Raw genomic sequence first — 12,605 nt, forward strand, 5'->3', positions numbered from 1 at the left:
GCCACCCTAATTGACGCGCTCCTCCCTGAGGAGCTCCTCCCAAGGACGCTGGTTATTATACTTGATTAATTAATCAAACCATGAATGCATTCGCATGAAATCGATAATAAGCTTTCTTTACGCAAAAGGAAAATGGTACAAATGATTCATAAACTTTGACCTAATACGCAATCTGATCCCTTAAACTTTTAATTTGTTCAATGCGGATCCTAAATTTTAGCACAATATGCGATGTCGTCCATGAAGTTTAGCCCAATTTGAAATAATGGAGAAATCAACATTGAACATTTTCATATAGTTCAAAGACTAAATTGAACATATACCAAAACTCCAGGGATCACAACGAACAAATTAAAAGTCAATGGACCACATTGCATATTAAGATAAAGTTTAAGAACCACATTGAATAAATTAAAATTTCATGTAGAGCCAAAGTTTAAGAACCGTTCATATCATTATTCATTACGCGAACTATATGTTAGCCAGCGAAATTTCTGTATCTGAGCAGCCGGTTCGGCTCGGTTCGAACGGTTCGAACCGCTCTACGCCGACGACCCTCGTCGACCCGGTTGATGGAAACCGCGCCAGATATTTCTTGTCCTCGTGCTGAGATCGGCAATCGGCCGTACAAGAGCGGGCGTCCTTTCAAAAAACGCTCGTGTTTCTGATAAGAGTCGAGCGTCCACGAGCACTCCGCGCTGCGACGAAGCTCTTCGTTCGCTCCGCAGAAATGGCGTCCCCGGTCGCCCTCGCTCCGACCCCTCCCGCTTCTCCCTTCTCCGCCGGCGCCGGAGCCGCGCGTCTGCTCTGCCGGCTCGGCCTCGGCGGCGGCGGCCGCGCCGCGTTCCCCCGACGGCCGTTGTCCGGGGCGGCGGGGAGGCGTCTCTGGAGGAGCCGATTCGAGCCGGGAGCGAGGGCGAAGCTCGGCGAGAAGAGCGCGTTGGAGTACAGGAAGCTCGGCGACTCCGACCTCGTAATCAGCGAAATCACGCTCGGCACGGTACGGTTCCGTCATTTGGCGCTTGATTGTTCGGCCGATTTGTGTTGGGACTGCAGGGTGTATAATGACGTGCCTTTTGCTTGAACTTTTTTGCGTCGTGGTGTTGGTTCCTCAACTTTGATGCTCGATGTGCCTAGTTTCAATTTCAAACGCTCTTCCCTGTGTGGATATTCGGCGGAAATGAAGTTGCGTGCACTACTGGTGATCGGCAGGATTCAAAGTAGACTACATTTTAGGATGTTGGATCGGGCGAGCCAAGCGCTTGTAAACGGCAGACTGAACGATCAAATTGAGAATTACAAGCAGGTATATCTTTGCATGGAAAGAAGAAGTCTTGGCTAAGCCTTAGGCTAGTGAGTCCCAAGAGGCAGAGTCAAAGCAAGGTGTTAGCAAACTGGCATACTTCACTAAATCAGTCTAAGCCGGAAAGCCGTCACAAGCAGGAAAAGTCTAGCCGCCTATTCGATTCCGAAATTCCTGCTAAGATTAGCAGCGCTTACTCGAGCAGCGGTTACGCAAAGAGCGGATATTGCAAAGAGGTTGTAATGCTAATTATATAAATTCCATGAGGAATCAGCCATAAAACTGAAGAACTGGCTAAACTTATGCAGTAATGGAGATTTTTATTATTAACATCTGTGATTGCTTTCTTTGTTTAGTACTGATTGACTTTACAATTTTCATCTCCCAATATGAAGCCTATAAAAATTATGAATGGAAAAGCACATTTGTCTATTCAAGTTTCACGTAGCTTGTCTCTTTGCCACGCCTTTATGGAATAGCCTTCTCATTATGCTTCTTGCGTTTCAGAATTTTGGTTTTCTTTTTCTATTTGTGGGAATATGGATTTTCCTGTATTAAGTGGATCTATATATAACGGGTGTTTATTATGTTTTATCCTAGATAATGAGTGGTCTGCTACATTTCAGATGACATTTGGTGAGCAGAATACAGAGAAAGAGGCCCACGAAATGCTCGGTTATGCATGGGATCATGGTATCAATATTCTAGACACTGCAGAGTCTGTAAGTATATCGCTTTATCTTCACACTTCTTAAATAGATCTTCAATCTTACTTGCTTTCGATTCTTATGTAAGTTATATAGGACAACCACTAGACAACTATTCTTTTAATATCTTATCGTTTCTTTCTTCACAGTTCAGGTCTAGAAATTTCATTGCATAGGAAATAAGTTATGCGTTCACTTGCTTGGATTCCTCCCTCCTTTAATGCACATGGCTGCATATGTTCTAAGTGAACTAATACATTTCTAGAAAAAATAATTGCATCCACTAGATGTGTATTTTCCCATATTATGAGCAGACATCTAGTGGAGTTTTCTGTGCATATTTTTTTTGGCATTATTGTATACCAACATATACGTAAACTCCGACTTTCTGCAGTATCCCATTCCAATGAAGAAGGAGACACAAGGAAAAACTGATCTATATATTGGTAGCTGGCTGAAGTCCCGGCCACGTGACAAGGTATGGAGGGTTTAATCCATCTCTTACGGACTATCACTTTGTCTACGGTGGCTTATAAAACCAATCTTGAGAATCATCTTCTGGGACTTTGAGTTTCTAAAAGCGTTCATGCTTTATGAATGGTCTAGGGAAGACGATGAACTTCATGTTGTGTTTAAATGGATATGTCTTGTTCGACTCTCCATTTTTTCATAACAGTCGCTTAAGGTTACTGCGAGATGTGTGGTGTCTCATTTAAGCTCCTCAGAAAGGTCAACGTAAAATTAGTCTCTGGATGTGCCGCTGATGTTTTGCACATTAATCCTGTTGATTAGTGGACAAATAATTTTTTTTTTGTTTTTGATAATCGAGGTGTCCGCGCGGCCGGCGAGCTAGGGCTCAAACCAGCGGTGATGCCCGACTAGTCCTCGACGGGGGCTAACGCAGCATTAGTAATAGGATAAATGAATCTAATGGTCTATGGAAAATGGTCTTAAAACTTTGATAACTTCTTAGAGAGATTTTTCAGTTGCTCCTAGAATGCTGTAGTTCTCCCACATTGACGTGTCTGTTCTCTTTTCAGCAAATAAGAAAAGGCACAATACAACAACAAACGATGCCTCACCCACTAATTGTGGCCGGCTGTAAGGATCGTATCACGCCATTACACCCAATCCTTCATTAGATCCTTTTTATGCTCTACATACTCCCTATCTTTCTTTATCGTCTCCTTCCTCATCGTTCAAGGTCTTCTCCTGCCCCTTTAAACCCATTTTTCCATCCCTTGCTCACATCTCCTCACTAGGGCATTCGCAGTTCTTCTCTCAACATGGTTGGTAGAGCGGAATATAGCCTTTGTTGGAGAGGAGAAGCCCATTATTGTGATTATGCAAAGTTGGTTGAAAGTCTTAAACTTTTGGTATAGTTGGAAGTTATGTGTGGATGCAAATGCTCTAATCGACATGTGAATGATTTGTCTTGTCAGTGAGCTCGTTTTGTTCTAAGCTTCTTTGTATATGGGTTTGCACCCCCTTGGTGCTCTCTAGTAGTCTTTTCTTTAACCTATAAAAAAACATCGTCAAACCATCTCAATTGTTCGTCTCTCATCTTCTTCTCGATTGGAGCTATGCCTACCTAAGATTTATTTCTATGTCGTCTTTTTCTTGTGTGTTCCCATATCTGGCAAAGTATTGTTGTCTCTGCCACTTTCATTTTAAAGCACTTGAAAACAACAGAAGTTTCTAATTTCAACACTCTTTTGATCTGGCATGTAGTGGCACTGTATAAGTGCACTTAATACGAGTTGGATAAGCCAAAGCTTACGGTAACTTTTACTTTGTCTTATGTTTTGGATCTCTACTTTAAGACACTGTGTCATCTCATTCTTCCATTTGGTTAGTTTTAGGAGTTGCAAGCTGACATTACTGTAAAGGATAACAGAGGGTTGATTTGTGTTCAATCAGTAAGTACAGCAAGAAACTACTCTATTAGATGAGTGGAAGAGGAACATGTTCTCTGCTACCTGTTCCACAAGAGCATAGGTATTCAACTTATTTCCAGGTCCTGAGAGTTAAACTTCATGACATAGAGAGTGACTCATTTAGTAGGTTTATTGTCAGCAATTTGGCATTACAGTGGCTCTCTATGTGAGAAGAGCCTATAAGGCATGGCCACTGTTTAGTACACAAACTGAGAGGCAGAATGTCGATGATGTATTTAATGGTTTTGTGAAATCTAGAGTATCTAGTCTTTCAGCATTGGTGAAGGATGCTCTTACATTTTCCTGGGGTAAACTACATGGGTCATCATTGTGGCGAAAAAAGGTTTTGGAGTTGCTTGTCCAGAATGTTAAGTATTTATTGGGTGAGAAGATTTCCAGGAAAAAACTTAACCTATTTGGTGAGAGTATACATACCGCATGCTTGCGTAATGCTGGACATTCAATTGAGTTTAAACTGATGGACAACAGTTAACAACAATATCGTACTTGTGTTGTAAACGAGCATGGTGCTGGGACATGTTAAAAAAGAGATTTGAATGGGTTTTAATGCCATGTTGAGGGATTTACCACTCAAAATCTTAAAAGCAGTATGTGTTTATGTGTGTAAGGCCCAGGTGTACAACTTCTGAGCAATTTTGGATTCTAAAGCTTTGATTTTTCGTTAGATTTGATTGAGAGCTTATTTGTTCTTCTTCTGCATTTTGATACAAAAGAATATGGGACCAGGCAGTATGTTTCTCATAGATATAGTATGCTACCATTTTGTGCTTTCAATTGAATACTCTTTCAATTAACCTGGCAATGACTCTCAGAAACTGCAGAAAGCATTTTTTAACATGCCGATATTTGTCGCTACACACTGTGTCGTCCACACTTCAGTTATTACACCACTAAGTGAACTTGTTTGAGTTATTACCAAGAATGAAGATCACCAACTAAAGAAAATTCATGTAATATTAACGTCTCTAATTATGGATGTATTTATCATTTTTACATTTTAGGTCATTTTGGCAACAAAAGTATGTGGCTATTCCGAGAGATCAAGTTATATCCGTGAGAATGCAAAGGTTTTACGGGTTGATGCTGCAAATATTAAAGAAAGTGTTGAAAAGAGCCTTAAGCGCCTCAACACAGACTACATTGATTTGCTGCAAATCCATTGGTATGCTAGTCAATCATATGTGAGAAATGACAGTAATTAATGGCAGAATGGAATTGAGTTAATTCTTAATTTGTGAATGCCATTTCATGTGAGTTGATTGGATCGATCTTGGTTTGTGCTTTTCACTCCCTTTCTCCTTTTTTTGGCCAACTTGATTTGTGCATTCACCCTCCCTTTCTTATTTCTTGTATGACGATACTCAATGACTCTGAGACCAGGGGCTTGTAAGAGACTGCATTAGGTGCGAAGTCAAACATGTTTCAACGTAAAACTTTATTCTTTTCTTGTAGATCTCTTAACGTCTTTTTCTGCATCTGCAAATCAGTTTGAGATTTAGGTACTCCCTCTGCCTGTTTCTTATGAAGAACATGATCTATTTTCTGCTGTTGTGTAGACATTGGGAACTGGAAGAGCATGATGCACTTTAATAACCTTCCCCTGATCTCCGTGTGTGCACATCACTGTTCTTTGTGCATGAATCCGTGGTACATTAGCATGAACGGACCGGCACATTTTTGTTTATCTGGAATGAACACTGAGCACTTACTTTTACTTACTTAAATTTGTATTTTCATATTAGCTAGACAGACCACCACATTAGATGTGTATTTTATAGTATTTTGCTCAGTTCATCCAATCATGATACAGTTCTCGTTTCACTACTCTGCATGCTTGATAACGTCTTTTTCTGCATCTGCGAATCAGTTTGAGATTTAAGCACTCCCTCTGCCTATTTCTTATGAAGAACATGATCTGTTTTCTGCTGTTGTGTAGACATTGGGAACTGGAAGAGCATGATGCCCTTTAATAACCTTCCCCTGATCTCCATGTGTGCGCATCACTGTTCTTTGTGCATGAATTTATGGTATATTAGCATGAACGGACCGGCACATTTTTGTTTATCTGGAATGAACACTGAGCACTTACTTTTACTTATTTAAATTTGTATTTTTATATTGGCTGGACAGACCACCACATTAGATGTGTATTTTATAGTATTTTGCTCAGTTCATCCAATCATGATACAGTTCTTGTTTCACTACTCTGCATGCTTGATTTACCAAAATTGCTTCTCCATCTCTCTGTTAGCATAATAATTGGTTAGTGGATGCTATTTGAGAATTGTAATCTTCAGAAAAACTAGGAAAAAAGGGTTTCTTGGTTCCACCTTTGGAATGCCTTCATGATAAATTTGTGATTACTGTAGCTGTGATTATTTGTGGCCTGCATCTTACGTACCCTGAAATCCCAAAGAAGTGAAAAAGGTACATGGTAGTAATAAAAAGTGAATGAAGTCTAATGTTTCATTATTCTAAGCAGTAAAATTAGACAGAACTGCTCCTAACTTCTTTTGATTTCTCCATGGACTCTGTATAAGTTCTACTTCTTTATTTCTGAAGATTCTTGTTTGCTGTTCTTCTTCTCTGACTAGAAGATTCATGACAGGCCAGATCGCTATGTTCCATTGTTTGGTGAGTATGCCTATGATTTCTCTAAATGGAGGCCTAGTGTACCTTTTGTAGAGCAGTTGAAGGCTTTTCAAGAGCTTATCGACGAAGGGAAGGTGACTTATAATTTTCTGCTAATTTTCAATTCTAGTGTCTCAGGCAACCTATTTCCTTACTGCAACAATTTGATGAATTTGAATGATAGTAATTTACCTTACGCCCAGAAGAGAATGCTCATCCTTTGAGATTTTGAAATGTAACTAATTTGCTTAGTGTCATATCTTCTGCCTTTTCTGAATGGTCTAAGCTGATCAGTGCTTGGGAGATCTAAACTCTTCTCATAAGGGGTCACAGCTAAAGAGATCTACACTTGTTATCGCTGTTTGAGCAACAAATAATGCATTTGAATATATAGGAGTAGATACAAAATGCACTGGCCGTAGATTTCATTGAAGGAATTGCCTATGACAACTAGAATTGAAACTTGCTTCTGCATGTTCAGAGTCACATTGTCAACTTGAATTACTTATTTGGAAATAGAAAAGCAACAGACACAGAAGTGTACTCTCAACTTAACTGAGGATGCCAAATTTGATCAGGTTCGTTATATTGGCGTTTCAAACGAGACTTCCTATGGAGTGATGGAGTTTGTTCATGCAGCTAAAGTTGAGGGATTACCAAAGATTGTAAGCATACAAAATAGCTACAGTTTACTTGTCAGATGCCACTTTGAAGGTAAATCCTTCTTCTAATGAACATTTGCCTAGAGGATATTGTAGGGAAACAGATATTTCAAAGATTGAGGATACTAATCATGTGCTTTGGACAACTAAATATTCCCATCTTCTCAAGCGTTGCCGCTGCTCTACACGTAGCAGTGGGATGGATGGCTATCTTCTTTCTGATTGTTGAATTTTCCCATTAGATTTGTTTGATAGGTGATGTGAATGGATGGACAGATAATAATATTTGCAGGGGGATGTCACTTTATGTTGAAAGAAGGCATGGCTAATCTGTCTTGTCATTCCCCAAAGCTAAAAAGATGCATCCATAGATTCTCTTTTGAAATGCTGATAACAGCACATCTGTAATTTCGTTGGAAGGACAATCAGTAATGACATTTCCCATTTAATTTGTTGCAGTCGATCTTGTGGAAGTTTGCCACCCAAAGAACTACAATATAGGGTTACTTGCTTATTCTCCACTGGGTGGTGGATCCCTCAGTGGGAAGTACTTAGATATCAATTCTGAAGCTGCAAAGAAAGGGAGATTGAACCTATTCCCTGGTTACATGGAGAGATATAACAACTCTCATGCCAAGGTATGTTGAGGAACTGGAAATTGTTCGATCGTATCAGGAGAAGCTAGAGGCCCTCAATTTTTAGTACTCACCGGTTAGGTTCTCCTGCTGAAAACTTGAAAAGGAGATGCATCTGAAATAGGGAAGAGCAGGGGCTTAATTAGGATGATTTTCCTGAAATTGTTTTTTCTCTGTTGTTTAATTTTTTGCATTGGGCTCTATTCTTCTCTTTATCCGGCTACACATTAAGAAATCATGGTCTATCAAGTGGGGCACATCTTGTGCTCTGCTTTTGACGGACCAAAGTGGCATCTCAGTAACCATCCTCGTATCTCATTCTCAGGAAGTAACCATAAAATATGTTGAAGTTGCTCAGAAATACGGGTTAACCCTCGTTCAACTTGCTCTTGCATTTGCAAGAGATCGGCCATTCATGACGAGTTCAATTGTCGGCGCAACCTCCGTCGAGCAACTAAAAGAAGACATTGATGCTTTTCTAACAGTTGAGAGGCCTTTGCCATCTGAAATAACGGCAGACATTGAAGCCATTTTCAAGAGATACAAAGATCCGGCCATCCTTTAAGGTCAAGGCTCGAGAAACTTTGTGAGCAAAATGCAATTCTTTGCTAGTCTCCTTAGTTATGAAAGTTCTGTATGTACCAATTCGACTCTTGGTTCATCCACCACATAGGCCATGTCTGCAAAAGTCTGGGATTTTGTATTTGTATATTCAACACATATTCCTGTATGATAACTTGCCGAGAAAACTTACTTTTTTCTTGGTCGAGCAATGAAAATACACCATTTTTTCCATTTACCTATTCTCCAACTTGACAGGATGAGATTCTTCACTATTTCATATGACCGATTTCTCGGTGTCTAGAGTTGGCTGGTCTCAAAGATGAATGCTTCCTGGGATTCGCTCGACAAAAAATGTATGGAGTACGAGCTTTGCATTATAACTTTCTATTCACATACATATTCTGCCACATGCATCTAGGTCAGGAACACCGTTGATAGGATCGCAATACTAATTAGGATCATGTCGAGGTCTTGGAGGATCGGATCGTAGGGTCGGAGAGAGTGTCCCGACATAATAGTATCGGTTGGGGGTGGTGTTGCATATATGTTCTGTACTATAAAGGAACATCAGATTTGCCAGATATGTTGCGTGTAAGGTTACACAGTACATTACAGCTATCAGTAAGCAAAACAATCATTCCAAGACAGAATACTGCAAAGGAAGGAGTCTGTACAGAAAATTTTGCAATTATCACACCATTCTCATGCGCCCCCTACTTGAAAAATTCACGTGTTGGTGATAAGTATGCAATACGTAGATTTGGTAAGTCAATCCAGACGAGGGTCTATACAAATGGGGCAAGTTACGTTTTGCCCCCTCGAATTCTGTGAGTTGTGAGTTTCCCCCATGAGGTTTCGACTCTCGTCATGTCCTCCCCGATCTCTTGGAAATCCATTGTAACCTCCCCCTGACTCCACCCAATTTTAGCCGGAGCTCCAGTCGCATGCATGTCAAAGTGGGGGAAGGGGACTGTGTGCGGTGGTGGTGAGGTCTACTATTGCCATAGCGCCCACGAAGTCATCAGCGGTGTCGCGTTCATCGAAGCCGCAGCTGAGAGAACTCTCGTGGCCAACCATCAATAGGCCCGTCTTTTTTTCCTGAGAAATAATGCTGTTCCTGGTGTCCTGCTTATGCTTGCATTAATACTGGTTAATGTTGTCGAAGCAATTTCAAGGATGAATTCGGCATGAGCACATAATGAGGGAACTCAATTAGGGATCAGAGTTTTTCTAGTTGCATTGATTTGGAATTTGAAATGTTGTACAGTTCCGTTTATTTCTTATCCTGCCTAGAAAGCAAGAGACTTACGAATGAAAGGCCTCTTTTCCTCTATCCTTTGCCTCTCAATCGGAGCGGTAACTGTTAATTTAACTCTAAGTGCCAAAGGTTTTAATTTCTTTTGGAGTAACCAGTTTCCAGAGTCCAAGTCTAAGATGTCATCAGTTGTTGTTGACAAAGTCAAGATATAGAGCTTGCATGCACGCATATCCTGCATAAAAAGTGTAAGGATGTAGCTTTGGGGGACATTGTCACCCCTTCTCCGGCATGCAGCTCAATCATGCCAGTGCTAGTGATTCTGTAATATCATCCTTCCATTTAGTACTGAAAAATTAGCAATCTGTCTGCTTTGAAATATCATTGGACTGTCATTCTGTCAAAGGACAAGAGGCAATTGCACTGCACTGTTAGAGGGAAGTTATGTGCATTTTGAAGGAAAGCTATCGATTATTAGACTTATTGACATGAGAACTTCTTTCTAGGAAAAGAAGCCAAGTGTGATTAAGGATGATGTCCGTAACTATCGTTCCAATTATTTCTATGATTCATGTGCTTCACCCGTTGTCACCAGAAAGAGGTATATGCTCAGCGCTTTGATTGCTGGCAACAGTTGTTTTATTACCAGAATGGGATTGACATGCCTGTTCATCTTGTATAGTTGGCAAAATCTGCAATAAAATTAACCATACCTATGATATGAGCCCATTGATTGATGAGCACAGAAGATACACCAAATCCATCTTTCATCCGGGATTTGAGTATTGGTCATTGTCACTCTCAAGTATATTACAGAATGACCTAGTCGAAAGGGGTAGTGATAGCATTGTTGTTGGTTGCATTTAATGGTTGAATAGGCTAGAACTGCCTCAGAAGTTGATGTCACTAATTGTTGGGCATTTCTTGATGAGCAGTCCGTTTTCCCGATCATCTTATGTAGGATAGACACACAGGTAATTGTCCAATCCTGGATGTGTTGGTTTTTACGTCCCTCTCTTTCAAATTTAGCAGTGAGCACTGTTCTCATCGCTTATCCATTAGCACAAGCATGATATACATGGAAATTATTCTCAGAAAAATTTATCATTGTCTAAAGTGCTGTTATCTGGCTGTAATGTCGGGTGTTTCCATCTCCCTAAGCTGGTTTCTTCAACCAGGTCTACAGGGTTTCTGATATGGAACTTGAGAGACTTCTTCCCAGTGCTGAAGATGAAGTAAATGTTGCACGCTTTCACCCATTAGTTGGAGGTGGCCTGGTTTATGGAACAAAGGTGAATAAATGTAATATAGTATGACTGGATCACGGGCTCACAAGCTATTCTTAAATACTAGCATTTCCTTCTCTAATATTCAGGAAGGGAAGCTAAGGATTCTCCATTATGACGGTCCTGGTGGCTTGAATCCAAAATCAGCTAGTTTTCTTGATGAAAACAGGGCAGAGGTGAACAAAGTTCTGTGCTTAACTGGTGTTTGTTAGATTTATGCATTAATTGACAGTTATCTATGAAGAAAGGCCAGGCCTTTGGGTTACTGTTGAGCTTCCATTTTGTAGAATTCTTTGGAATTTGCCAGCAATGCCTGCAGTCGAATGTTTTAGTTGACCAGAAATCACCTGCTATAATAGTCTATTATCTTTTGTTGGGGTGGGGGAGGGTTGTTGTGGATATGATTCTTTTGCAATGATAATTTACCTCTAGCTCTCAAACTAGGTCTTCATGTCTCTATTAATGAAGTTTGTGCTCATTGTACTTGAACTTGTTTTATTGGGTTGCTTTATCAAAATAACAACTTTAGGCAGCATCTGGTTATGTCTTAAAGTCAGTTGTTGGTAACTGAGCTGAATGTTGAGTGCAGGTTCATAAACTAACCTTATCTATGGAGCAGAATAAGTGTATATTTACATGTTGAGTGTAGCTGCATAAACTAACCTTATCTATTCCCTTCATAGGCTCCTACATATGCTTTAGAATGCTGGAAGCTTGGAAGCGCAGCATGCTTGTGAAATTTACTGCTCGACCTTAAGGGTCTGTTTTCTGTTTTTTCTTTTTTGTCGAAATGAATCCATTTAAGTTTTAGTAGTATTTAATATCCAATAATAATTAGTTATTTTCTTATTTTTATGTGTCTGAGGTTGCAACGGCAGCTTTGCGTCCATGAATAGCCCTAATACGGGGGTGTGATGCACAAATTTCATTTTGAAATGAATTTGATTTCTTTTGGGTATATCTTTCTCTCTGTGTATCTGTCCAAGAACCAGCATCAGTTTGGTGCAAGTTTTAAATTGCTATTTTGAGTGCTTGCATCTTAGAAAGACCTAGAACCCTTTAGGAGGTGGTACTTGGATTTGAGCATAGTAATTTCGACATAAATTGAATTTAGGGCTTTTCTGCTGTGGAAAGTGAAACAGTTTTCAAGCCCAATTCATATGTAGCACCAAGTTTGTCATATTGGGATCTATGTTTTATTCTGCTAGCAATCTTTCAAAGCATATTATGTCAAAACGGGGAAAAAGTTCATCGATTATATTATCTAAGATAACTCATCGGAGTTGTTATTAAGTGATAACATTGCAGATGAGATGATAAAATGTCACTTCACTTCCCATGCAGGTTGTGGCTTGAACGAAGCTGTATCTGTTTTTCCACTACTGTTAATCCTGAGCCAGACCGTGAGGTCCTCGTTCGATTACTCGTCAAATGCAATTATGTACCATTCTTTGCTATTTGCGAGAGATGTCTTCCACTGTCAAGAGCCTTAGGAAGTTGATCTAACTCGGAAGTAGATGTGTTAGGGCAAGACATCTCGGGATTTATGTTGAGTGTGTGTCCGTTTTGATGCCACAGACATACTTGTCACTTGTCAAGCCATT

At 40.0% G+C, this 12,605-nt stretch overlaps 1 protein-coding gene across 1 annotated transcript; it reads left to right on the plus strand.

Moving 5' to 3' along the window:
• Positions 1–653: 653 nt before the first annotated feature.
• LOC115661383 (uncharacterized) lies at positions 654–8,691 on the plus strand. Its single transcript, XM_056318935.1, has 8 exons — positions 654–1,000; positions 1,930–2,025; positions 2,405–2,488; positions 4,970–5,130; positions 6,577–6,694; positions 7,178–7,313; positions 7,721–7,899; positions 8,222–8,691. Exons 1-8 carry the CDS (start codon positions 731–733, stop codon positions 8,459–8,461), a joined length of 1,284 nt encoding a protein of 427 aa, XP_056174910.1. The 5' UTR covers positions 654–730; the 3' UTR covers positions 8,462–8,691.
• Positions 8,692–12,605: the final 3,914 nt, after the last annotated feature.

This window comes from Syzygium oleosum, unplaced genomic scaffold, assembly GCF_021117445.2.
Source record: "Syzygium oleosum isolate NSW1041296 unplaced genomic scaffold, Sole_v2.1 Sole_v2.01, whole genome shotgun sequence".
Classification (NCBI taxonomy): Eukaryota; Viridiplantae; Streptophyta; class Magnoliopsida; order Myrtales; family Myrtaceae; genus Syzygium; species Syzygium oleosum.

What these genes read in the sequence shown, in the direction of transcription:
- LOC115661383 (XM_056318935.1), top strand. Translation starts at nt 731, where the DNA reads ATGGCGTCCCCGGTCGCCCTCGCTCCGACCCCTCCCGCTTCTCCCTTC. An exon ending in TGTCAGATGCCACTTTGAAG is followed by an intron (nt 7,314 to 7,720) that starts GTAAATCCTTCT and finishes AATTTGTTGCAG; the next exon opens with TCGATCTTGTGGAAGTTTGC. An exon ending in ATAACAACTCTCATGCCAAG is followed by an intron (nt 7,900 to 8,221) that starts GTATGTTGAGGA and finishes TCTCATTCTCAG; the next exon opens with GAAGTAACCATAAAATATGT.